Source organism: Phalacrocorax aristotelis, chromosome 6 (genome assembly GCF_949628215.1).
Source record: "Phalacrocorax aristotelis chromosome 6, bGulAri2.1, whole genome shotgun sequence".
Classification (NCBI taxonomy): Eukaryota; Metazoa; Chordata; class Aves; order Suliformes; family Phalacrocoracidae; genus Phalacrocorax; species Phalacrocorax aristotelis.
In genome coordinates, this window is record NC_134281.1 from 49,279,346 (window position 1) to 49,306,835 (window position 27,490).

Here is a 27,490-nt window from a genome sequence, read left to right on the forward strand (position 1 = left end):
GGTACCTGCGAAAATGCCACAGTGAAAGAAAGAAAGAAAGAAAGAAAGAAAGAAAGAAAAGGAAAAGCAAAACTGATTTTCCCCTTTTTTTACATCCCGGAAAAAAATAAAGAGTATTTCAGGGTAGTGTATTTAAAAAAAAAAAAAAAAAAAAGCGAGGGGATGCGTTAACGGGTCGTTCCCGCTCCGCAGAAGCCCCATGGCCTCCCCTCCTCGCCCCTCTCTCCCTCCCTCTGCCTTCCCTGGCCGCCCGTGGCCCCCGAAGCAGAGCTTCCCGGACGGGGCGGGCTGCGGACCCGCCTGCCCCAGCTCCTCCGGGCTTCTTCCACTATTCCTCATTTTATCTCTGAATGCCGTGTCCGTGTCCCCCCACCCCGTTTTAAAGAGCAGCCGAGGGGTACAGCAGGCTAAGCTGGGACAGCGAGGGGTCCAAAAGGAGGATGGGGGGCCGCGGCGGCTCTGTAATTAAGGCTGGGAGATTATCCCCCACCAGCACCATCACACTAGGGCCATCAAGGGAGAGGGAAACTTCAGGGTCTGCTCCAGCGTGGTGCTAAGCGGGGGCGGGGGGGAGGGGGTAGGAAGGCACGGCTTCCCTTCCCTATGCCTTACGGACACCATCACCCCCCGCCCCGGGCCCAGCCCTCCTCCCTCCACCGGCATCCCATCCGCTCCCAGGGATTTAATTAGGCGTTTACACCTCGGCTTGGAGTAAATGACTAGTAAGAAGTGTTGGGGGGTGGGGGGTGTATCAGCAGCCCCGTTTTGATTGACAGGGTGGAGAACCATTGAAAATCTTGCTGGGTAGCTCCCGGGTCGCTATGAAGCTCCTTTTAAAAATCCTTCTTCAATGCAGGCTCCCGGTAGATGGCAGCTCCGCCGGGCGCGGAGGCAGCGCGCAGGCAGCGCGGGTGGATGGAGTAGGGCGGGCCGGGGCGCAGCGCCGCGCCCGCTCCCACGCGTGTCACCGCTCCCACGGCGGGCGAAGAGGCTGCGTCGCCGCCTCAGGTAAGAACCCCCCCACGCTCCCGGGCAGCGCGGCTCCGGGTGGGGGAAATAAGGCGAGTTTGGGGTTTGTTTGAGAGGAAGGGGAATCTCTCCGGGGGGGCCCGCGCCCGGCGGAGGAGCCGCTCACAGGGATGCGCACACCGCGGAGGGGGAAAGCCCAGCTCGGGCTCCAGCGCAAATCCCGTCTGCTCCGGCCCCTCTTTTTTGCTTTATTTGGAGTATACTGCGCTTTCTCAAAAAAAAAAAAAAAAAAAAAAAAAACCAAAACAAAACCAAAAACCCCAACTACCATCCCGGAGCCTCGCTCGCACGAAACGCGGCGTGGGCTGGGGCCGTGGGCCCGCTCCGGTGTGGGTTTAGGCAGCTGGCGGGGAAGAGCGGGGTGCAGCTCGGCTCAAGCGAAGGTGGGGGACGCGCATCCCTCCGTCTGCCGGGCTCCGAGGGGGGAGAGCGCAACTTTCCCTCCATTTACATAATGATGTTTTAATAAGCTGCGCAGTCTGGCGAGAGCTGGCCGGGGGCAGAAACCACCCCAAGCGGAGCCGGGAGAGAGTGGGAGGCCGGGCTACGACCCCTCTTGGTGGGGGGGGGGGGCGGCTTTGGGGTCGGGGTCTTTTTTTCTGATGCGACTGGAAGTTGAGTGCGGAAGGGACGGCGAGGGAGGGCAAGACTCCAGCAGCGCTAGGACATCCTTCTAGGGAAAATCACCCCCACACACAGTACCCCTTTGAGGGGTTAGACGGCAAAACGGAGGGGGGCCCCCCTGCAAGGAGCTGGGCGGCCGGTCTGTGCCGCCGCCCCCCCTTCCCTGCTCTTACTTTAAGAGGTATATAAATCCCGGACCTGCGCTGTCAGGCTCGCTTGATAAATTAAGGGCTTCGCAGTCGAAACCTATTTACACCTCCATTATAGGGCTAACCAAATGGGGATCAGCATGCATATTTTTACCGCAAGAGATCTCATACATCTCCGCCAGAGTCGCCCCTCGGGCCACGGGATACAGATAGGGAAGGGGGGGGCTCCGCTGCAGCCAACGCTTGAACGGAAAAAAGTCCGTGTCCCCGCCCGGTGCCGGCTGCCCGGGGCACCGGGGACCCGTCCCTCTTATGGGGACAAGGAGAGGACGAGAGTGACCTCCACGGGAGGGGGGTCCCGCCTTGGGGGGGGGACGGGACACGACACATTCGGACACGGGCTCCTCTAGTCCAAAGCAGGGCCCTCGCGTAAGTTTCTCCTCCGAGGGATATGGGGTTTGACTGCGACACGTCCCGTGGCTGCCCCCCCCCCCCCTTTTTTCTTTTTTTTTTTTTTTTTAGGGAGAAGGGGCAAGAAACGCCCCGCACGGAGCCCTCCGGTCCCCGCAGCCGGCGGCTGGTCCCGGCTGCTCTTTCCATTTATTTCCAGGCGGGGACCCCGGCCGGCCTGGGGGGGGGCAGGGGTCAGCGCACCCCGGGACGACTCCTTGGTGTCCCCGAGGGTCGCCTCGGCGAGCCCGGCAACAGAAAGGTGGGAGGGGGCAACGTCCCCCGTTTCCCGGAGGGATGCGCGTACCGAGCGCTGCCCGATCCTTTTGGAAACGAAACGCGGGCGGAGCGAAACGGCACCAAAGCCCGGGACCCGGGGAGGGCTCGGCCCCAATCCCCCGTCCCCCGAGAGGGGGGGGAATCTGCTGGACTCCCCCCGCACCCCCTCTCCAGCCGGCCGGGCTCCGGCTGCGTCCCGCGTTCCGGCTCGGCTTCCAGCGCCGGGGAAAAAGAATTCTCCCCCCCGCCCCATCCCGTCCCCTCCGGCGGCCCCCTCCAGTTCCACTTGGTTAGCTCAAGTTTTCCATGTAAATGACAGTAATAAATATCTAATCATGTCCCGCAGCTATCGGCGGCTCGCCGAGCAGCCGGCATTAATGAGACATCCAGGGGAAGTGGGGGAAAGGAGAGGAAAAAAAATTAAAAAGGAAAGTTTTTCTGCTCTCCCCAAAGTGGTTTCTAAAAGCAAGGCCGGGGGGGGGGGGGGAGGCCGCTTCTTCCGGAGCGATCGCACCTGTGGGTCGCGCTCGGGCTCAAACCCGTCCGCTCCAGTTAACCCCCTCCCCAAAACCAGAGCAATTCCCCGGGCGGGGGGAACGGGCAAGCGGCGGGGCCCCCGTCGCATCCCCGGCCCGGGGGCTGCCCTCCCGAAAGCCCCGCAGATCCGCGTGTTCCCGTCCCCGCCGTGATTCCCGAACAATTAATGGGGCTGCAAAGAGCTTTTAATGCTTATGGTGGGTCGGGGGCTAAGGCTGAAATTAAACCGTGAGAGTTGGATTTGTTCGCGTAACGCTAAACAAATGGAGTGATTACCTTCTTTCCAAACGCATCAGTCATACTACATTAAGTAGCAGAGAGCTAATTATCCCAATTAGGAGGCTGATTTATAATTAATGGCTTGGACCAAGTGATAATTGGATGTTAATGGATAACAGTTTTGTCTGAAGTAAGCCTCCCGCTTCCCCAAAGGCAGGACTGGAGGGTTTGGTTTGTTGTTTTTTTGGTTTTTTGTGGTTTCTTTAAAACTTTTAAAATTTCTTTTTATTATATATTTTTTAAATTTCTCTCACCTCTGCACGGAGCACAAAGCAAATGAGGAGCGAAATCTGCTCTTAGGTGGCAAGGGGGGGATGTGCTGGGGGGTTTGGCAGGTCCCGGGGATGGAGGGGGCCGCCGGCCGCTTCCTTTCCTGGAACCTCCAGCACCCCCTTTCCCCAGCTTTTCAGGCAATCCCTGCTGCTTTTTTCCCTCCTCTCTCTGAGTTTCCAAGCCGTGGCCGCTGACCCGAAGCAGCCGCACTGTCCCACATCCTCAGTGGGTGCTCATCCACCCATGGGGCATGCGCTGTCCTCTCGATGGGGGGCAAAGGCTGAGCCCCCAGGGGTGCCCCAGTGTAGGCGAGGCTGTCCTCCTATCCTAGGGAGAGCAGGATGGGGCTGTCCTTGAGGAGGAGAGGTTTTACACCCTCCCTGGGCTGCTCAGGGCAGTAGGAGGCACTGGGTGATTCTGCAGTTTCTCACTGCTCCATGTTTCTCTTAACTGCACCTCAGAGCTGGCACTTTGACTGTTTGAGCTCTTCCTTGCCGTGCTTGCTTCTCACCCATGAGTAAGTTGATACAAGTCAATCCCCGTTCCTCGTTTGCCCCAGCCAGAGAGGCTTGGACCTACAACCAACCCTTTGGCTTTCAGATCATGTTTCTAAGTTCAGTTTTTCCATTCTAACCAAGAAGCATAAGGGCAGAAAATTCCTGAAAGGGTAAGAGTGACTTCGACTCTGAGTTACCTCATGACTGATGAGAGGTTGTATTAAATTACACCAGCATATTCAATGCAAAAGCATGTCCAAAATCATACTGTCACTATACAGAAAGCCAATTTAGATTGGCTTTCCCCTCTAATTTAAAGATATCTTCATGTCTAAAAGGGACAGACTCCTTGTGCTCACGCGTACCAGCAGGCTCCTGCAGCGATCTTATTGCCGTCTCGGAAGATGCAGCTCTGACAGAGCCGGTACAGATGTTGCTTCTCCTTAGTGCTAGGGTCGCTACCTGCATCAAAGAAAGGGCCAGAGGAGCTTCCCGCAGCTCAGAGAAGGGCAGGCTGGCCAGGCAAGTTTTGCACAATATAGTTGAAGAGTGAGTGACTGCAGTGGGTTTTGTTCCCGGGGTCTTTATCCCTTAAAAGAACGCTTTGCTGAGAAAGGGAAATCAGATGAAAAGAAGCCGGTGTGAACAGAGTTTCTCTCCCCTCTGTCATTATCACAACCACCCTGCCAAAACAAAGGTGCTGCAGAGATGATCCAGGACCAAGCTCTTCTGATGTGGCTACCTACTGGTTTGGGTGGGTTGTTTTTTTTTTTTTTTCAGGGCATCACAAAATTCTGCTTGTGAAGTTGGAATTGTTTCTGCTGCAGCACTGGCAAACGTCAGTCAGGTCTGAATGCTTTCAAAAGGTTCAGTGCTAATTTCCACTGCTCGTGTCCAAACAGAAATGTCTATAGCTACTTTGCTTCATTTGGCAAAAACACAGAAGCAGGGAGAATGCTGAAGAGCATGTGTTCAATAAAGTCCAAATTTTCCAGTGCTATGCAGCTACTGATAAATTAACCAACGCCCATCAGAATATGTTTGTCACAAAGAGGGTGGAGAATTCTGAAATGCAGCTAAATATCCAGGAATTAATTCATGGTGCACTGGGGTTGGCCAAACCCTGGGTCTTTTCCTGCCAGTCTGTTCTAGTCCAAAAGCTAATGAAACTGAGTTTTATTTTTTTCCCTTTTGACTTCACCAGGTTTTGGATCAGGCCCTTTGATTTCTAAAGCATGTCTGGTACAGATATAGCTCCTGGGAAGGAGGAGAGAGTCTGGGACTGGGAGGGAGTAGCAGTTCTCCAAACAGTGGCAAACAGGTGTTTACAGCCAGGGGTTGTGGTTGGACCACAATACAAATGTGATTTCTTCCTGGTAGCTGCTGGCACAACTCTTTTAAGACCACCTGCAGCCTCTGCTTGGCCAGAGCAAGCATTGATTTGAGAAATCCAGCTTTAAACTGTCTGGATGCTAAAACTTACAGTATGGGGTGCGGTGTGTGCGATGCTTGGGAACTCCGCTAGGATCCTCCAAAAAAAAGAGAAACAGTTGGGCTGGGGGAGGTGAGCTGATGGATCTCAGAGGGGTAGAAAATGCTCCTGCCAAGGGAGCTGCAGAAACCCCATATCTATGGCCGTCTGACACCAACTTGCACTGAGCACCAAGGGGAGCGAGCAGGCAGCAGCTCTGCATGCCCTTGGCATGCATTAGCCTAAGCTGGGTAAAAGTGCTTCTGCTGAAGGACTGCACATCTACCCGCAAAACCCGGCGAGCATTTAGCTGTTCTGCCTGTTTTACAGCACACAGCTCTTTAAAGCTCGGATCACCTGCTGGTGGCCAAAACATATTGCTTACCTTGGCAACTGCGCTTGATTCGGTGTATGGATCCAAATGCTTACGGGAAAGGAAGCATTACGTGCACCAGCGGTGCTCCCCAGGCCGGGGTGCCTCTGCTGTTAACTCCAGGTTGTGGCCCTGTTTTAAGGTGGCACAAGTCTTCCCCCCACCCCAGCCCCTCCTTGTAAAAGCCATTGAACTCAAATAGCTTTTTTTAGTGTTAGGAAGAGAATTAGTGTTATCACTTGTGAAGAAGGAAAAAATAAAACTTCTGGTTTATTCTTTCAAGGTATTAGAAGTGCCCCACGTTTGCATGGCTTGCTGGAGTTGCCTTTCAGGATTTTTTTTTTTCTTTTTGACTAAGGTAGGACTTGTCTGTCATTTTGCCTGATAGTTGATCATAGTCTGAGCAGAATCAATTGCCACCATGTTTTTGTGACTGTAGTTTTGAGTGCTATAAGCACCATCTGCAGGGGCAGACCCAGGGTCCAGCTGCACTTGCAGAAACATCCTGGGTTCAGGCTCTCGGCTTCTGTCTCCTTCAAAATTTGTTTGTTCTTTAAATCTCTCCAAAATCAGCTTCAAGCAACATTGCATTTCATGTTACAGACTTGCAGCTTTTCAGCTAAGCAGCTGAAAGAGCACCTAGGAAAGTAGTTTTGTACCAACTGGGTTAAAGCCGAACGATGCAGCACAAACCATTGCATTTCACAGAGACGTGTTGCTCTCTCCTCTTGTGCGAATATAACCGCGCTCAGTTTAACACCCAGCTTACATTTACTTGATGAATAGTGATGGTGTGTGGAGAAATTGCCCTCCCAGTTGCTGCCCTTGGAGCCCAGCATCTTGGCTTGGCTGAGGCATTGCACTGGGAGCAGTCGGAGCAAGCATGCATTCCAGCTGGCAGCACCTGAGAGCAGCAGGAGAGGAACTAGCAATGTCTTAAATCTGCCTCAACAAACCTTTACAAGGCTTATCTGTCAGGGCTGTCTTCTGCCTGCTCCTCTCAGTGACTGATCTTTCTTGTTAAGGCTCAGGGCCAGACTTGTAAGATCAGACTTGTGGTTGTGGTGCTCAGGACAGACAGAGGTCCGGGTCACCAAATGTTGTGGGCTTAAAAACATATTTTCACACAGAACTGTAGACCCTGTAGGTCTTGTTAACAGGACCATGGCGTGGATAAAATTCTCCACGATATTGCTCCATCTCCCAGGGACAGTAGAGATTCCTCAACCCCCACCAGCAGCCCCAAGGAGCTGCCTTCAAGCCCGTCAGTTTGCTCGTGCAAGCGGTCTGCAGTCAAATACACCACAGACAAAACTGGTTTGGGGGCAGAGAGCAAGCAGTGAGCTGCCCCTCGTGCTGCCAGCAGCCCTGAAGAAGGGCAGAGTTTGGGAAGTCTGGACTTCTCCAACTTCCCCCATCACCCAGTTTGGAAAATTCCATTTGCCAACATTAAGGCAAACAAAATGATGCTTCTCAAGCAAAGCCATTTTCGCAAAGTGAGAGGAAGGGCAGAGCCAGACAAACCGTGTGCAGATACAACTAAGCCAGAAACATGCATGTTTTGGAAGGGGTGAAAGTACTTTTTTTTATATAAACACCCATGTTAAACACTTTAAGCTGTTTGTGAATTCAGTAGTTTGATTGTGCAGCGCTTTAAGATTACTCGGAGTCCTGAAGTAGGGGCCAGACAGGGGGAAGAGATGCTGTCAGGTCTTGAGATGTGAGAACAGACAGGCAGTGCAGGTACGTGAAAGCCTGGCTGCGCTGGGATGCTGCTGAATTTCATGTTCATGAACATGGAGCGTACGGCAGCAACGCTGGCAGAGCCAGGGCTGTAGGTACTCAAACTCCTTGGGATCAGTCTGGGCTGCAGAGTTCAGTTTCCGTTGCGATATTAATCTTAAGAAATCTAAAATGCATAGGGTTTGGGTTTTTTTTGTTTTTTGGTTTTTTTCCTTTTTTTTTTCTTTTGACTGAGCTCAAAACAGAATGAGATCCTGAAACTGGAGGCAAAGTGATGTTCATATTAAGAGCTTTTCTTATTTACCCAGAAAAATGTTTCTGTGTTAATATAGATTACAAGAGACTTTACTGAGGGTTGAGTACTGCTCTGAAGGGGAGAAGGGAGGTGCATTTATACTGATTTGATCTGTAAGCACTGATTGCCATGTGTAAATTATGGCAAGCAAGAGATTTAACACCACGGTGGTGTTTACTGATCCCAGTTCTGGCTCTGCACTGCAAATCGCTTGGCTCCAAGCCTTAAAACCTAGGTCTGGCTCAAAAGCAGAGACTTTGAGGGTGTCTTTATTTTATTTTATTTCAGACCTTGTGAGCCTGCCCTTTGAAGCATGCCTCTGCAAACAGAGGCGCTGGGAAGTCTTTTGCCGGGAACTGTCTAATCAATCACTCGGTTCTGTTATCTGGGGCTTTGAAACGATTTCACAAAAACCTTAAATAAAAATCACAGCAACTGATGAGAGTTACCTCTGTCAGCCAAGGCCTGTTATCTCAGCCGCTTGCAATCTGGTGTCTGAGTTTGTCGAGCCCTGCAATAAAAGTTCCCCATCTCAGCAGGATGCTCTGAGGTTTGTTTCATAAAACTCACAAACCCTCCCACATCCTATTATACTTCTGCTACAAATAAATGAGCATTACGAATACGGTTGCTGGGCTCTTCCGCAACACAGCCCTGGCAGAGGCAATTATTTGACAAGGTCTACCCAAAAACTGTGACACTGTCCCTAACTGGAAGTATTTCCAAGCTGTAGCTGCTAGCAAGCCTCCTGGTTTTAAGAAAAAGATCTTTTTCATTTATAAGATAAGGTCAATAGTAGTTGCTGAACACGAGCTGCAAGATTTGGTGTAACCAGTCAGGTTTTGCTTTCAGTGTGTTGCGTCTTGTTCAACTAGACTAGGTCTAATTAAGATCTCACTCTGCAGTAAGAAATTAACTGTGTTTAAATCCAGGGATTTGCACAGGTGTAAAAATATTGCAGGAAGATTAGAAATGGGGAATCTTTTTTTTGAAAGCAGTTCTCAATTCCTTCATTTCAGTTATAAGAAAAGTCCTTTGGAGGCCTGTTTTTATGGTGCATGTTGCTCTCAGGCTTTGAAGCTCAAATGAGAAAATATGATGTGTTGCAGTATTTCAAATTATTTATATTTCATCCACTACAAAGGCGAGATTGTTTCCTTAGACATTCAGCAATCTCACGTGAGGAACAAAACTAATTTATAATGTGCTGGTTATTATCTTATGTGAATTTGGACCTTTATATATCTTAAAGATTTAGGGATATAAAGAAAAAAGATTGAAGAAAACCTTCCGCAAGGATCATTTATTCAGAACCCCCCAGGTATGTAATTCATTTAGTACCAAATACATATAAACTTGATGTCTGTATATAGAGTGGGCCTATTTTCTTAGACTGTCAGATAAGCAGAGACAGAGATTCATCATTTATCTTGCCGATTTAAAGTGATCCTGAATAAAGACTCAAAGCATAAAATCATAAAGCAGAACAGCTCGGGGAGGGGGGGAATACTTTGTTGTGATTTTATTTTTGAATGATGTTTATTGACAGCAGTAATAAGGGGGACTTTGTTAGCACAAACCTTTTGCCATTAGTCCCCGTTAGTAATGAACAGTGGGTTTTTGTGCTTTGCATAACCATGAGTAGCGATTTGTACTGCCCGAGCAGGCACTTGGGCTGGAGGATCGCAACTTTTCTTTTTACCTGACAGGGCTGCCCTTTTTTTTTTTCTTTTTTCTGTCACCTGCAGGACCCAGACAAGCACCAGACTTTTCCTTTGCAATTTTTTTTTTTCCCAAATGATTTTCCCACGTTCAAGCCATGTCTTGCATCAGAGTGCAGACCTGAGCTCTTCCAAACTTCAGATGCATCTCTAGCAAATCTCTTTACATCAGTAATGAACTATGGTGTTGAAATTCACTTCTACCAATGAGTTACCAAAGTCCAGACATAACTTTTTTTTAGTGCCGCTTATTTCCACATAAAGAATGCTTCATACACCCCCACCAGCACCAACCTTCCCAATTTTTGGACAGATTTAATGAAATTATAATGTAACACCCCACAATGCCCACCAGTCAAAAGCAGGCTCTGGCATCCTCTTCCTGACTTCTCTAGGAAAAAATTACTATTTTTAACTCATAGGTTTTTATTACTCCATTCTTTGTGATGGCACCTGTGCATCTTGCGCAGGTCAATGAATATAGACTTGGTACTTCCTTTGAGTTTGGGATGACTCAGTATTTGGAGGGACCAACTGAAGGGAAGAGAAAATGGTCCAAAGCCCCTGCAAAGTTTCGAGTCCTACACCCAGCCTCAGACTCATCTTACTCAATGGCATTTGCTTGAGAAGGGCAAATGTCTTGTCCTAGGCATTTTTTTCCTACATTTCTACCTGGGGAAACTGGCCAGAATAAGATATTTGAAGAACATTCCTCCATCTTGACTCAGTTTAGATTTGGGAGGAAATGAGATGCGTTACTCTAGAATAACGCACTTGAGCAAAATCACTGTCTTGGTTTAAAGTTCCTTTCCTCCAGAGCAGTGTTGGCAGAGGGAGATGCCATGGATGTCCTTATTCAGGACAGCTCAGCACAGGGACAAGCTCTCCAGTGCTGACATGAGCTCTGTGGCCAGCGCAAGTGACGTTTGAGTTTGCAGGCTGCAGGGATTGATACATTTCTCCCCTAATGAGTTTTGTCAGTTCTGTGTTTTTTGTTAAAGGCCTTGTGTGTGGCTGGCAGGTGAAGTCAGGTACAGACTGAAGGCATTTTGATGGGGGGAGTAAGGGGATGAAATGAGGAGACAAGCAAGCAGAAAATGTCCCCGATACCAAATTCTTGGGTGCAGTTAATATAGCTCCAGCATGGGTTTCATGTTTTTTTTTTCCCTGATAGAAGGGAAAATATGGATGTTTTGTTACAAGGTACTTTTCAGAAAACATCAATATATCATTTTTTTAAAAGATGTTTTATTGTTCCCAGTTTCAATTCCACACATACACAAACACAAGCTGCTAGGAACAGAAATTTTCACCTGGCAACGAAATGCATAGTTCTCTCCTCTTTGCATCTTGTCTCAGGACAGAATTATGTGCCTGGATACAAAATTAGTTACCAATTAAGTAGGGAAACTTAAATCCTTTTACAAAAGTTGGAAATCCAAAGCTGATAATATTAAAGCCCAAGGCCAAATTTCCCCTGTATGCTACACTGGTGTACAATAGAAATTGCACCACTCTTGCGCTATATGACTTCATGGGAACCTGAGGTTTTCGAGGCCGGTGTTGGGAAGAGGTGGATGGGAACTGTGTTGTGGCGGCAGCAATGCAGCTTTGCTCCAGGATAATGGGGTTTCTGTTCCCAGCTGGTAAATGTGCAAATTGTTTTGCATCAGATTGAACAGCAGCAGCTGAATAAAGAGTGGTCAGCTCTCTGGATTAGTCTGGGATGGACAGAAACCTACGTCACCTGGCCTCTAAGCAATGCAGAGGATGGAGAAACCTGGGTTTCTTATAGCCAGCAGCAGTCAAAGCTAAGGGGAACCCCTCGTTCTCCCTGTGACTCTGGATCTTGGCAGGACACAGCCCCTGCAGCCTGAAGGGTCTAGAAGGCTTGGGGAGAAAAATAGGTACAGTATCCATGAGACTTCTATGGTGAAAACTTAAGTGAGAGGTAAAAGCTGTAGGAGAGATTTTGGGACTGAGGTAGTAATGCCAGGATTGCATAGGCAGAAGGAGCAGGAACCCTGGCAGGAGGTGGAGACCTTACAGCCGGGTGCTGCAAAATATGGGTAGCTGGGACACAGCAAGTCTTTTGGTGCTGGGATGGGAGAGTCACTGATGTGGCACTGAGGGACCATGTGGAAGGTAACCACCTGCCCCAGGCACTGCACGGAGGCATCCATCCCCCTGTGCTGAGCAAATACTTCAGGATCAGTATTTGCTGAGAGTGGATGCAGGTTCTCAGCAGGGGCAAACCCAGGCTAGCCTCACCCTGCAGAGAGATTTTCCTCTCACCTATTGTTTTCCTGTACATTTCCTCAGCGCCATCTCCTTTCTCCACCACTCCCAACTCTTCAATGATCTCTGATACACAAAATCAGGGTGAGGCATCCCCTTTCTTTCAGGATGGATGCTATGTAACCCTCCCAGCTGTATTGACAACTGCTCAAGCCTGTACACTTCTACAAAGCAGGAGCTCAAACTTTGCTCTCATCCTCCTGGCTGCAGCTGTTCCTGAGGCCCTCTAGCCGCCCAGAGACATAAAAGATGCATTTGCAGATTTTGAAAATTAAAACCATCTATACAGCCAGTGGGGAGGGATCAGCTTATTTGGTTGCTTAATGAAATATAAAGATTATTTTAACCAGTGTAAGCACTATTCGACAGCTTGTGAAACACAGTGGTGGCTTGATGAATGACTTTCTCCATTAAAAAAAATTGCTGCATGATGTCTTTTAAATATTTAATTTATTGGGGTTGGAATGTGCTCGGAGCTGACAGTTAAACAGGAGCTGCTTGCGGTCTCAGTTAACTTTGCTTATTAGGCTGAACAGTCTCGCTCAGTAAATGCAAGATATCTCCTTTTCCCTCATTTTTTTATACTCAGTATGGGATGATACATTTGCTGCACAAGTGGGTAGGAAGTTCTGTCTGTTGTCTGCACTGCAGCATGCCAGGCAGTCAGCACTAAACCTGTGATGGGTATTGACTCCCATTCTGAGTCTATCATTATTAAGTCCCCTGCTTTTTACTTCATTTTTTATTTGATGCACTTTCTTCTAGGCCATCCAGAAGAATTTGGTCAGACACACATGTACACATAAAAGCATCTTTTAACAATCAAATAAACTGAAATCTTCCTGGAGTAGGTGTTTCAGTGGAAACACTGGGCTCCAGACACAACATCACTGGAAGCGTCCACAGAAGACTGTACAATACGGGAGAATTCCACCCCCCCCCCCCCCCTTCATTTTTCCCTTAATGTGCCATCTTGGTACACAACCAATGGTATGCAAGGGGGATTCGAAAAGAAACAGGCATTTCTGTGAGCTGGGAGTCAAAGGCACTTGGCCTCCCACGTATCTCCTGGCAAGGCTGAGCCCCAGTGTGGATTCTCCAGTGTCTGTAAAGGATGGAGGTCTGGCAGCAGCCCAGGGCAGTTAATAGGTTCTGTGTCCTCAAAAGGTTTTTCAGGAAACACGCAGGAACTTAATAAGCTTTGAGACTTCCACCCCACCAGCCAAAGCTGGTAAGGAAGGGAGGAGGCAGAATGAAGATGCAAACCTCTGTTTCCCTGCCTGCATTGGCCAGAAACACCAGTCCTGCTCTTGGACAGTGAAAGTAAAGCTACGAATAACTCTTCAGCTGGCACCGGCAGTCTCACTGCCGATGGGGACCGTCTGAGCACTGCTGCCTGCTAAGCAGCTTGACACGTGCTAGACGCTGCCCTGCCACAGGCTGGGGTGGGATGATGCTCTTTGGAAACGAACCGCACCAAGGATGGGGTGAGGCAACACCGCAGGTGCTACCAGAATCATCCAGTGTAGCGTCCGGGTCAGGGAATTGCAGGTCCTCCCCAGGTGATGGGAGATGTCCTTTGTGGCCACGTCAATGGCATGTGTCACTGGGACATGCTCCTGTCCCTTAGCATGTGTCACCAGCAGCAAAGCTGCGCAGTCCAGCAATGCACGCTGCAATTCTGCTGTGTACGCATCGGGGGAAAATACAAATGCCGAAAACCTGTTGGCTTGTGAAGTCCTTGCTTTGATCAGAGAACCAGCAAACAATGTTTGCATTGCTTAGGTCTTCCTTAAGCTTGATTAGAGCAGAGCTATGGCATTCTTGTGTTTAGGGCAGCATCTGAACCAAAAATATCCATTTTCACAGTGGTTCAACTTAGAATAGCACTGGCTTTCTCTCCTGTTGGAGTGAATAAAACCTTGATAGGGTATAGATGAAGGTTATTATTTTGTTTTGTGGATGTCTTTCCTTTCTAAAAATTAAGCTTGGATAAATTTTGAAAGGAGACATTTTGAAAATGGACTCAAAATTAGTTGTCTGGGTACCATAAAACAAAGCAGATCTGATTTCCCCCTGCTTTCCAGAGCTGGCTAAAAAAATACATCTCAGGCACCCTTAAATACATTTTTCACTGCATTTCAATAAATCAGCTATTCATATAAAAATTGTCTGCCTATATTTTGAAGTAGGAGGTAGGGGTATCTTTCTTATACTCTCATATAGGATGTGAGAGGAAAGGATGTGACTAGTAACATTCTCTGTGGGCTGTAAGGATGTGTCTGGCATTTCCTAGAGTGGGGTGGGATGCAGGTGCCTTCCAGCTTGAGATATTCTATGATTCTAGATGCTGGATAGCCACCAAGTTTTTTGTGTTGATTTTTTTGTTTGTTTGTTTTAAAGTCTAAAACTAAAGAATAATTGGGGAGTGAATCTAGAGTGGGTGAACAGGAAGACACAAAGCAGATGAAGGTGGCATTGGGGTCTGCATTGGATCTTCGTGCTGTCACAACACTTGGATCTGTCACCCTCCACCAGCGCTCTTGGCACTGAAATGGTGTGGTGGCAGAGCAGAAGTGACACGGGGAAACAGGAATGAGGCTGAGTGCTAGATTTCCAAATTTATGATTACTGCAGCCTCTTTGAGAAGACAATCCCAAATGCAGCACTCAGTCATGACACAAAATCCCTCAGCCAAAAAATCCCCATCCCAGAGCAAGGAGGGCCATCCCTCAGCTGTCAGGGCATTTGAACAAACTCTAGCTGCATGGCTTCCCTCCATTCCTGGGCACCGTGACGGAGACATGCTTGTGAGGGTGAAGCCAGAAGATGCCCCACGTCATTGCTAGACCCTACAACATAGAATTCAGCTGCTTTTCCCAGGAATTACAGCTTGGTCTCTGCATGTTAAACAAGGTCACTCCATGTTTGTGCTTCCTACATCAAGATGGTTTGGGAGAGAATGGGAATTCAGAGCAGGGCAGGTAGCGGGACCAACTCGTTTCCATGCCTCCCTCTTCACTTGAATCTGTTCTCCATGGTATAAATCCACTACAGGCAAAAAATGAAGGTCTTTCCTCAGTACAGAAAAACCAACAGATGATTTTTCATCCAAATTTTTGCTGTTCAATGCATCAGGTTTCTCCTAAAATCATGGGAGTTGAACCACCCCCCTCCAGTGATCAAAACTGTTTTCTAAGAGATTTCCTAGATAACCTGTCTGCTTTCCTTAGGTTAGTCCAGCTGGACTTCTTTCTCTGAATGGTCTGACTTCCCTGACTTTCCAGATGATGACTTGCTTATGTAAATGGTGTTTTGAAAATTTTCTTTTGTGGCAAATGTTTCACAACTTCCTTTCCAATGTCTTACAAACCACAGAAACGGCATCCTGGAGGCCCTCAGTCATTTGTAACATGGATGAATGAAGCATCACTCCGCTTTTGAGATCAATATTAGCTCAGTTTTACAGATGGTCTGTAAGGAAAAACAGCTTGAAGTTTCATGCAGAGCCCACAGTAGAAAAAAAGCCATTAGTTTTTTGAAATAATTTCCTTGCTATTGAGCTATGAAATGTCAGGATTTATTGCAAACCTTAATTCCCTCTTTAGCCATAACATTTTTGTTCCTATTACACTACAGATTTATTTTCTTCTACACCACATGGGTTTTTTTACCTTTTTTCTGTATCATTTGTGTTTTGTTAAGAAGAACCTTAAGAAAAATGAATGGAAATAAAATACACATAAGTGGGTTCAGATAAGAAAGATTATTTGACATTATAGCAATGGGATTATTGAACAGTTTATTGTAGGCAATGACACGGACAAAATCCCAGCTAGTTCTGGGAAAGAGCTAGGTTGGTTCCTTAGAAGTAACAATAATATGATATATTTTATTATGGTATGTAAAAACAAATAATTTCTCATCTTTTTTTCAGTGTATCATGAGTGGGATATAGTCAGATGCTGATCTTTAAGCTTGGAAGCCAGACTGGTGTCACTGGTGCTTTAGGTCTACAGGAGGTATTTTGATTCCTGTCCCAGAACCTGTTGGAGGAGATGTTGGAAGTGACCCTTGCATGTGGAAGCTTAAGTTTGAGCTCAACATTTCCAACGTTCTGCTGAGACACCAGGACGCTGGAATACCATGTTCCTAAGCACCTTTCTCCTCCGGCTGCTGTTTTTTCAGGTTTATGTCGCCATGCAGCACTATGGAGTGAACGGTTACTCCCTCCACGCCATGAATTCACTGAGTGCCATGTACAACCTCCACCAGCAGGCAGCTCAGCAAGCCCAGCATGCCCCTGACTACAGGCCCTCGGTGCATGCCCTCACCCTGGCAGAGAGACTGGCTGGTAAGAACAACTCATGGCTTTTGCCATTCCCTGGGGAAAAAACAAAACAAACAAACAAAAAAACCCAACCGATCCTTGTTGCTTGCACTGAGTGAAACTCTTCTTTGGGAGTTGGACTGTGACATAGCCAACTGGCATGGTGTGCTCCTGAATACTGGCCCTGTGGCCATGCACTGCAGGTGACACATGCTCTCCAGTGTTCGCTGCCAGTGGACTGCTCACCTTGCTGAAGATGCCTCTGACAGCTGGGGAGCCCAGGGGTGAGAAGGGACACAGCACCACTATATGGGACTGAAAAGACAGAATTAAAAAGATACTCAAACATGTTTTAATAGGTGAACAAAAAGTAGCAGAAAAATTTATTTTATTATTAGTAAATAACAACTCAAATGAATGTGAGCACTCAGTGAATTGGATTGCCCCTGAGGGGCCTAGGACTTGCATCCCCTAACAGCCATCTCCTGCCACCCCAGGGCATAGCTTGTTCTTTCATGTTGCCCCTTCTTACAACTATTTTCCATCCCTTGTCCTATCAAGCATTCTTTCCCTCTGGAAAATTATCTTCATTTGGATCTTTTTTGGGTCTCACCTTGACCTATTTCTTCCTGGGGATCCTAGACCTCGTCTTGGGTGACACTTTCTTGCAGGTCCTGCTGGCTCCCTCTCTGTTGATGTTGTCTTTTTCTTCCATAAAGGAGCTTTTTTAGGCTTAAAGAAAGTCACATGTGACTTCACCCAGAGGGTGTTATTTACACAGCATTATTGATAGTGGGACAGCAGGACAGGAGCTGCTGCTCCACAGTATCTGATCTGTTTTCCTGTGTTCAGCCACAAGTGTAACAGCATTACATTGATACTGTCATTAGAAGGAAGTGCAAAGTCCAGACAGTATTTTATGAGTTAGTAGGGGGAACTGTTCAAAAATAATTGATGGAGACCTGAGAATATTTAGTATGGTAGGGCAAATATATCTGCTCCACATTTCAACCTACCATAAAACACCTAGATCTGGCTAAGATCATCAAAGGCTACTGCAATGCCAATGGTCAACAGCTGCAACATCACCATTTTGGTCAGGGCTCAGATCCAGTGTGATAGAGCAGAACTGACAACCAGTATACTGAAGCTAAAGCAGAAAGTTACCATAGATGTGATTCTAGCATCCTTTTCAGAAAGGAACAATCTTCCCTGACTATCTGAAAATTATACATCTGCTTTAAGATAGCCTTCTAGTTGTCTGATATTAAAGGGGAAAAAATGTGGAGTGACCCCTTCCAGCCTAGAGCAGGTAGAAAAATTATCTACTCAGACAACTTTAGTAGGCTAAATTTAAGAGACATAGGCTTAAGACAAAATAATGATGCAGAAGTTTTGGGAAGCTCCTCATAGGTGGGTTGTCCATGAAGGCATGCTAGTTAAGGTCTCAGACTCTATGGATCGGTGAACCATACCTGACTCTCAAATCTTCATGCCAGCAATATTCCCTTACCCAGCTGCTAGCAGTGTCCTCCTTAACAAGGTTCCTCAGACCACTCACTGTGGTCTGTGGGATCCCTGGGAAAGCGTAGGGCAGAGCTGAGAGTCACTGCCCTCATTGAAAAAGAACAAAAGCGGGATCAAGGAGACCTGGACTGTAATCCTAGCTCTACTGCTGGGCTGCAGAATGATGACAGGTGGCCACTTCCCTTGTCCTGGTCATCCATTCCCTCCTTCCCTCACCCTTTCGGAGTGTAGGTGGTCAGGCAGGAGCAGATGGTCCTGAACTCTGCAATGTGCCTTGCGGACCTTGGGTCTCAAGGTGCCTCTTTCCTAGATGCAAGGATCTCTTTGAAAGATTTTTGTGATCACCTGTATCTTTTACAGTAGAGCATGGAGGACTTAATGTCTTTGACCCTAACTAGGGTAAAAGCAGAGGAAGATTAAAAAAAAAAAAGCTATTCTCATATTCCTGACTGGGAGCTTCAATTGGTTTTCTGACCTCTTATCTTTAAAATTAATAACCCACCTGGAAGACTTTCCAAATTAAATCCCACGGTCCCCTTGTCTGATTATCATTGGTGGGGTAGGCATTATATACCGATGAGCTGGTTCCTTTGCAGTTGCTTCACATTCTGTTACTTCTAAATATCTTTCAGTGCAGGTTATAGATCTCATTTGCCTTCCAGGGACAGTCAGAATAAAGCAGCACAAAAGCAAATGACCTTAAGTCAGAAAACAGAGGTTTCTGATTGTAACTGCAAAGCTTCACCTGCAATTTATATTCTCCTTCCTGCACAAAGCCTGAAAACATAGTTAAAACATTAAAATAATTGCTGGTTGGTTCTCGGCATGGCCAAACAATGCATGAGCTGCTGCCTCTGGGGAGCTGGTAGGTCTAACCTCTACTCTAGAAACTCGGGAATATTCCAGCCTGCAGGTAGGGTGTTTAACCAGTGTCCTTTCTTCTGATTTCTTGTACTTGAAACACAATGTTAGCTTTGTAAAATATTTCAGGATAACTTCAATTTCTTGTCCTGGAACATCCCTTCTCCTCACCTGGCTGCACTGTGAGCTGTGACTGAATACATCAAGGACAGTCACTTTGCCTCCAAAGTGGAAGCTATTACCAGTGTTTTAACTCTCTGAGGAGCTCCGATACCTTGAACAGAAAAGTCTCTTGTATGCAACCAACACTATATTGTATTTGGCCAAAGACCTTTAGCGTGATCTTGTCTTTTCCAGGTTGCCAAAACCACGTGGCTTTGGCAATCGCCCAGAAAAGCACTGCAAGTGCTGACCTAGAATGAAACAGCTGGAAGTTTGGAAGAGGAATGCTTGAGCAGTACAAAGCTGATTTTGCCATGCTCATTAGCCAACATATTAGGAACCTGGCTGTGTGGTTCTGGAGCTGGCGTGACAACAGGTTTTGTTTTATTGTTTACATTAATGCCACGATGCTCATGACAAAAGCACAAATAAACAGCAGCAAGAGCCTTCATCTGGCTCCACGCACTGATAATGCCAACTTTTTCCCCGTTAGGTTGTTTTCCTCCCTTCTACTGGAAGTCACATTCTTAACTGAATTAAAAATTATACCAGACACAGCTCTTTCTGCATTTCTTCTTTGAGAGCAAACCTCTCGCCAGACTATTTCATTCCAATGCTGTAGCACAGCATGACCCAACTTGCACAATAAAGGGTTTTTTTTTATTTTAAAGTAACTTATTTTCATTGACTTAAGATCTTTCTACTCCCACTAGCTGTTGTGCAATAATTACGCCTCTGGTAAAATAATAAGCCTTTTACTGTTGGCCTCAGATTTTACCCAGTCTGAATTTCTCCTCTGCTCTCAATTTTGCAAGCACAGTTTGCAAAGTCAGACCTTCTGAATAGCTGCTCTACAGACAAGAGCTCGGCACATGAGCTCTGGGCTTGCAACCAGTGGGGCTGTGCTTGGTTCCTGGCTGGTGTTTCCACCCCAGATGCTGCAGAGTGTCTGTGCTCAGTAAAGCACATGCTTTCAAGCTAAACACACATAAGCACATGAGCTTAAGTGCCTTCCTGAACTGGAGCCCAGAACAGCTCTCCGTTATCATGCCTTGAAGACTACAGTGAGCTACATACGAGATACTAAAGAGGCAGCTCAGCCTGGTTTCTGGGAAGATGCATGTCTTCTAATGCAGCTGCAGCCAACAAAATGAGCTAGAAGCAGCTGTGTTTGAGCTGCATGGACTATTCCCACTGACCAGTGCAGTACATCATGGCAGTGTTTAAGCCTGCTGAAGCTCTGCTCTTGACTTCAAGGAGAATGTGACACATAATGGTGGGCTCCTCTCCTGATTACAACAGTGAATCTCCCCACCTTGTTTTTGTGTTTCTTAATGAAAGAGGCTTATGCTACAGCGGGGTCTGGGCATCTGTGTGTCCTGCCCCACCAATGTTGGAGCAGATTGGCTTATTTCAACTAAATTTAGCATTGGAGTCTCAACAATTTCCACAGCTGTCGTAGAAAGAGATTCCCTCTCCACAACAGGCTTTTTAGTCAGAGGTTTTATCTCCTCGGACACCTCAGTTAACCAGCAAAATGTGTGTATGTGTTACATTAGACCTAGAGCCATGAAAAAAACATTTTGTAGGTTCCTCTGGTGTTAGCAAGTGCTTTATTTGACTGTCAGCATACAAATTCCAATAATTAAATTGGCCACTTTTCTTGTCTTCCAACGGCTGTACATTTCAAGACATCATTTTGGAGGCACGTTATGGATCCCAGCACCGCAAACAAAGGCGAAGTCGCACGGCCTTCACTGCCCAACAGCTGGAAGCACTGGAGAAGACCTTTCAGAAGACTCACTACCCAGATGTGGTGATGAGAGAGCGGCTGGCTATGTGCACAAACCTACCTGAAGCCAGAGTCCAGGTACTGATATCTTGTGGTTTTGTGAGTGGAGATGTTTAAAAGGATATAGTGGGGTTCCCAGATGGTTGACAGCTCCCTTGACCTTACAGGATTCTTCCACCTATTAACATGTGGCTCAGAGGCTGTTGCCATCAGTAGAATTTGGGTTTTTTTTGATCATGGGGAAGTTTACATGGCACCGGGCCTGCTGGTGACAGGGTTCAGCTATCTCAAAGGGTTCTCACTCATGAGTAGGTGGGGCTCATTGAGAGGGTTTTAAACTAGGTTGGAAGAGGGAAGGAGATATAACCAGGTTCACTGGAGAGAAGCCTAGGGGTGGCATGCCAAAGTTAAGTGTGAAATCAATAGCCCAGCTGAAGTGCATCTACACCAATGCACGCAGCATGGGTGACAGGAGGAGCTGGAAGCCATTGTGCAGCAGAACAGCTATGACTTAGTTACCATCACAGAAACATGGTGGGATGACTTGCATGACTGGAGTGCTGCAGTAGATGGCTGTAAGTTCTTCAGAAGGGATAGGCGAGGAAGGAGAGGTGGTGGGGTAACTGTATGTTAGGGAGTGTTTCAATTGTATAGAGCTCAACAATTGTGATGATAAGGTCAAGCGCTTATGGGTAAGGATGAGGGGGAAGGCCAACAAGGCAGACATCCTGCTGGGAGTCTGTATAGACCACCCAACCAGCATGAAGAAGTAGATGAAACATTCTGCAAGCAGCTGACAGAAGTCTCACAATCACTAGCCCTTGTTCTCATGGGGGACTTCAACTTACCAGTCTGCTGGAAATACAACACAGCAGAAAGGAAACAGTCTAGGAGGTTCCTGGAGTGTGTGGAATATAACTTCCTGACACAGCTAGTAAGTGAACCTACCAGGGGAGGTGCCTCACTTGTCCTGCTGTTTACAAACAGAGGAGGACTGGTGGGAGATGTGGTGGTCAGAAGCCATCTTGGGCTTAGTGACCATGAAACAATAGAGTTCTTGATCCTTGGCAAAGGATGGGGGTCAGCAAAACAACTACCCTGGGCTTCTGGAGGGCAGGTTTTGGCCTGTTCAGGACACTGGTTGAGAAAGTCCCTTGGGACTGAAGGGCAAAGGGGTCCAGGAAGACTGGGCATTCTTCAAGAAGGAAGTCTTGAAGGTGCAGGAGCAGGCTGTCCCCATGTGTCGTAAGATGAACCAGCAGGGAGACAACTGGCCTGGCTGAGCAGGGAGATTTTGCTGGGACTCAGGTAAAAAAGAAGAGCTTACCACTTTTGGAAGAAGGGGCAGGCAACTCAAGAAGAGTTTGGGGATCTTGTTAGGTCATTCAGAGAGAAAATTAGAAAGGCAAAAGCCCAGCTAGAACTCCATCTGTTGTAAGGGTTAACAAAAAAATATTTTTACAAATACATCAACAACAAAAAGAGAATCAAAGAGAATCTCCATCCTTTACTGAATGTGGGGGGAACATTGCCACCAAGGATGAGGGAAAAGCTGAGGTACTTAATGACTTCTTTGCCTCAGTCTTTAATACTCAGACCAGTTATCCCCATGGTATTCAGCCCCCTGAGCTGGAAGGCAGGGATGGATCGCAGAACAAAACCCCCAGAATCCAGGAGGAAGCAGTTTATGACCTGCTGCTCCGCCTGGATGCTCACAAGTCTATGGGGCCGGATGGGATCCACCTGAAAGTACTGAGGGAGCTGGCAGAGGACCTCACCAAGCATCATCATTTATCAACAGTCCTGGTTAACAGGGGAGGTCCCACATGACTGGAAGCTTGCCAATGTGATGGCCATCTACAAGAAGGGCCAGAAGGAGGATCCAGAAAACTACAGTCCAGTCTGCCTGACCTCAGTACTGGGGAAGGTTATGGAGCAGTTCATCTTGAGTGAGATCACCAAGCATGTGCAGGACCACCAGGGGACCAGGACCAGCTGGCACGGCTTCATGAAAGGCATGTCCTGCCTGACCAAACTGATCTCCTTCTATGACAGGGTGACCCGCCTAGTGGACGAGGTAAAGGCTGTGGATGTTTCTACCTGGGCTTTAGTAAAGCCTTTGACACTGTCTCCCACAGCATCTTCCTAGAGTAGCTGGCGGCTCATGACTTGCATGGATGTACTCTTCACTGGGTAAAAAACTGCCTGGATGGCCGAGCCCAGAGAGTTGTGGTGAACAGAGCAAAATCCAGGTGGTGGCCAGTCACAAGTGGGGTTCCCCATGGCTCAGTGCTGGGGCCAGTCTTGTTTAATATCTTTATCAATGATCTGGATGAGGGGATCAAGTGCACCGTCAGTAAGTTTGCAGATGACACCAAGTTGGGTGGGAGTGTTGATCTGCTCGAGGGTAAGAAAGTTCTACCTTCCTACAGGCTGGATAGATGGGCTGAGGTCAGTTGTATGAGGTTTAACAAGCCAAGTGGTGGGACCTGCACTTCGGTTACGACAACCCCATGCAACACTACAGGCTTGGGGAGGAGTGGCTGGAAAGCTGCCTAGTGGAAAAGGACCTGGGGGTGCTGGTCAACAGCCGGCTGAACATGAGCCAGCAGTGTGCCCAGGTGGCCAAGAAGGCCAACAGCATCCTGGCTTGTATTAGGAATAGTGTGGCCAGCAGGAGCAGGGCAGTGATGTTGCCCCTGTGCTCAGCACTGGTGAGGCTGCACCTTGAATATTGTGTTCAGTTTTGGTCCCCTCAGTACAAGAAGGACATTGAGTTGCTGAAGCTTGTCCAGAGAAGGGCAACGAAGCTGGTGAAGGGTCTGGAGAGCAGGGTTTATGAGGAGCGGCTGAGGGAACTGGGGTTGTTTAGCCTGGAGAAGAGGAGGCTGAGGGGAGAACTTATTGCTCTCTGCAACTACCTGAAAGGAGGTTGTAGTGAGGTGGGTGTTGGTCTCTTCTCCCAAGTAACAAGTGATAGGATGAGACAAAATGGCCGAGGGGAGGTTTAGATTGGGTATTGGGAAAAATTTATTTACTGAAAGAGTGATCAATCATTGGAACAGGCTGCCCAGAGATGTGGTAGATTCACTATCCCTGGAGGTGCTCAGAAAACATGTAGACGTGGTGCTTCGGGTGGTATGGTGGTGTTGGGTTGACGGTTGGACTTAATGATCTTAGAGGTCTTTTCCAACGTTAATGATTCTATGATTCTATGATTCAGTGTAACCAAATATTTCGGGGCAGTGAAGCTGTCAAAGGCAGGGGTGGGGAGGGGAATAAAATAATCCAAATTCACACATCTGCTAAAGAAATTCTTAATCTACACACACATTTTTTAAATTTAGAATTGTCTGAATGGTACACTGGTTTTCATTTGTTCTTTCACATTTCTTTGGAGGAAAATTTAGAAACATCAACAGAAGTCTACTTATTTATTTATTTGCAAGGCTTTTCTGGCTTTCTCAGAAGACCAGAAAACCAAGTAATTCCAGCTGCTCTTTTCCACCAGTGTCAATATTTGTAACATCTCAGGCCAAGGTTTGGTTTTGTTTTCTTTTTTCTTTTTTTTTCTTTTTTTTTTTAGTTTCAACTAGCACAATGTGCTTCATAGCCTGCTGGTGGGGAGGTTCTTGCATTGCTGGGCTTTAAAAAACTAAATAGCAAGTTCTTCAGTGTGAAGTGGATAAGTAAGAAGAAAACACAGTTCTTTCATATGAATATCAAGGCATTTTGATCTACAAAATTTTTGCTTCTTCATCTAACTAACCAAACAACACTAAAAAGGTTTGCGAATATTATTCTTCCAATCCATGTGTACTGTTTTAGGTTAAAAAAATATGGATTCTCTTCTCCTTCCCTAAGTTTGGTTCCCAGATAACAGCTTATGCCTGTAATGACTTATTTTAAGTGTTGCTGCCATAGCTGTGGTACACTTACAGCCGAATGGTTTTAGAAAATAACAGAGCACTGTACTGCAAACCAATGTAATGTTATCAGACTCAGCGATCAGACGTTCTGGTTGGACACCACTGCCTTTCCACTTTAGGAAAAAAAAGAGAAGGCAGAAACCGCCAGTGGAGTGGCTTAAAGAATCAACATAAAGGCTGGACATTTTTCAAAATATATTTGTTGTGCTATTTGTAGAAGCACTGAAAACAGGTAGAGTTCTAAGAGCCATCAAAGTGGAATGACATTTGGGCACAGTGGCCTTGCAGTACCTCATTACTTCGGGTTCCCCTGAAGTTCCCAGGCTGAATGATTCTGAATTTAGCACTAAGCAGGATTCTCACCAGTTTCCCCCTTGCTGTTTATGGCATTGAAGGTTTGGTTCAAGAACCGGAGAGCCAAATTCCGTAAGAAGCAGCGTAGCCTGCAGAAGGAGCAGCTGCAGAAGCAGAAGGACTGTGAAGGGAGCCACAGTGAGGGAAAGACGGAGCCACCCATACTGGAGACCCAGGCCACCACCCCGGATACTGAGAAGGTCCAAAGCCTGCCGAGTGAGGTAGGCACAGACCTCAACCTAACCCTGTCGGAGCAGTCAGCCAGCGAGTCAGCACCTGAGGACCAGACCGACAGAGAGGAGGAGTTTAAGAGCACCTTGGATGAGGCTAAAGTGGACAAGAGTCCTGGTGTGGAAAGCAAGGCTCTGAACTGCAAGAGAGCGAGCCCAAAAGCAGGTGAGGGGCACCATCTTGATGGGGGTTGGTGTCAGAACCTAACATTTCCAAGGGGGATGCTGGTGGTTAATAGTCCCTTATTCCCTATGGCATGGGTGCGTGCAGGTAGGCTGCCCAGGCTTGTCTTCTTGTCCCTAGCACTAAACGGGACCCAGAGGGGGCATGATATCTGTTGTAGCAGGAGCACAGGAAAAGCAAAGACCTTCTGCTCAGGTTAGACCTTGGGGAGAACAGTGCCCAGCAGCAGCAGGAAAGCCGTAACAAAGAGGTCAGCTCCATTTCTATGTTGTAAGATGTTAAGTATGGAACTGACACATATTTAGGTCTCCCAAGCTAATACAACCCCTCTCATTTGCCCTCTTGATGCAAAAGAGAAGCCCATGCTGCAGTCTGAACCCTAATGGGGTGCGGATCAGCACTTGCATCCAGCCTGTAGAAATAACTCCTATCCCCTCTGTCTCCTACTACAGAGTCCCCTATCAGCGCGACTGTGACACCTTCATCCAGCAGTGGCCTGGCTCAGACTCACTCCTACTCCTCCTCACCCCTGAGCCTCTTCCGTCTACAGGAGCAATTCCGTCAGCACATGGCAGCCACCAACAACTTGGTCCATTACTCCTCCTTCGAAATGGGGACACCGTCTGCCATGCCCTACTTGGGCATGAACGTCAACATGGCACCGCTGAGCTCCCTGCACTGTCAGTCGTACTACCAGTCGCTCTCCCATGCTCAGCAGGTCTGGTCCTCACCCATCCTGCAGGCCTCCAGCTCCCTTCCAAGCCTGAACAGTAAAACGACGAGTATTGAGAACCTAAGGCTCCGGGCGAAGCAGCATGCGGCATCCCTTGGGCTTGACACCCTACCCAACTGACTGCCAGATGAGCTACCACTGCCCACCAGAAGATGCACCAGAGGTTGGCATAGACATGTCACCCCTTGAACCCCCACCCACCCTCATCTCTTCCTGGAGTAAGGTGCTCCCTTTCAGGGAAAACTTTGCATTTATTAACCTCTTATTAGCACCACAGTTGCATCAGACATTGTTACTGGCCTGGTCTTCATTAAATATTTAAGGAGGAAGGGGGAGAGGATGTATATTTAGACAGATGAACTGTCCTCTGGACTGCCATGTGTTAAGCCTGTAACGTTCAGGAGAAGCCCCCTATCCTCATCCCCGCGATAATGTGCCAACTGTGTTATATACGCCTTTTTTGTTGTTGTTGCGTTCTTTGGGAAAAGAAAGAGTCCTGCTGTGTCTTGTATATAGTTTATAATGTTGACAGCACCCATCACCTGTGTGTTACTGTCAGTGTTACAGAACTGTGACCTCTTTTGCTTTTATTCCCCCTTCCTTCTCAATTTTAGTAGCTAGTATCAAAGTTACAGATCAGCCATCCTCCTGACCTCAGCTCGTAGCTAGTTGCTCTTCTTGGGTCAGCATCCTAAAGGTGTTTATGATGAAGAGAAATGATTGTGCACTTCACTGCTCCACTTCTCCCTTCTCTGCTAAAGCTAATTTATAACAGCCAGGAAATGATACGAACGTGAATTTCCTGTTTAAGCACTTCCTATAAGGCAAGCATTTTTTGTTTACTTTTTAATAGCACTTGTTCAAAGACAGAGGACAAAATATTGGCTAAATGATGCTGGCTGGGCAGAAAAATGAAAGCCAAATTCACAGGATTATTTTTGATCTAGATTGTTTCCTCTTTGATCTTCAGTGAAGTGTAAACTTCTCTATTTATGAATTACGGGGTTTTCTTTTTGGAGAGCATTTTGGTCTAACTTTGACAACAGAGAATAATAAAGACTTTGTATGAACTCCTGGTGTGTTCATACACCATGAATTATATGGTTCTTTGACAAAATCTTGATTAATGCAAGCTGTGTCTAGAAAAAAGCTCTGATCACCAAATCTACCCTCAAGCCCTGCAGCTTCAGAGGCTGGTTAGCAAGTGAAAATGTAACAAGTGAAATATGCTGAAATGCTGGAGGCAAAGCAGATGATAAGCAGGGGCTTTATATTCTTTTTATATTCTCTGGAGCTGAGGGGGAGTAGATAAACTTTCCACAAATACAGCGGTTGCAAGTACCCAAAATTCACCAGCTTCAAAATAATTT

The 27,490-nt window shown here is 47.2% G+C and overlaps 1 protein-coding gene across 1 annotated transcript; it reads left to right on the forward strand.

Annotated features, from left to right (window-relative positions):
- The first annotated feature begins 850 nt into the window (after positions 1-850).
- Positions 851-26,240, forward strand: DMBX1 (diencephalon/mesencephalon homeobox 1). Its single transcript, XM_075095497.1, is given in 6 exon segments — positions 851-950; positions 953-1,008; positions 16,207-16,372; positions 20,590-20,768; positions 25,015-25,369; positions 25,840-26,240. Coding segments are annotated over 6 exon segments (1,257 nt in total).
- The last annotated feature ends 1,250 nt before the right edge of the window (positions 26,241-27,490 follow it).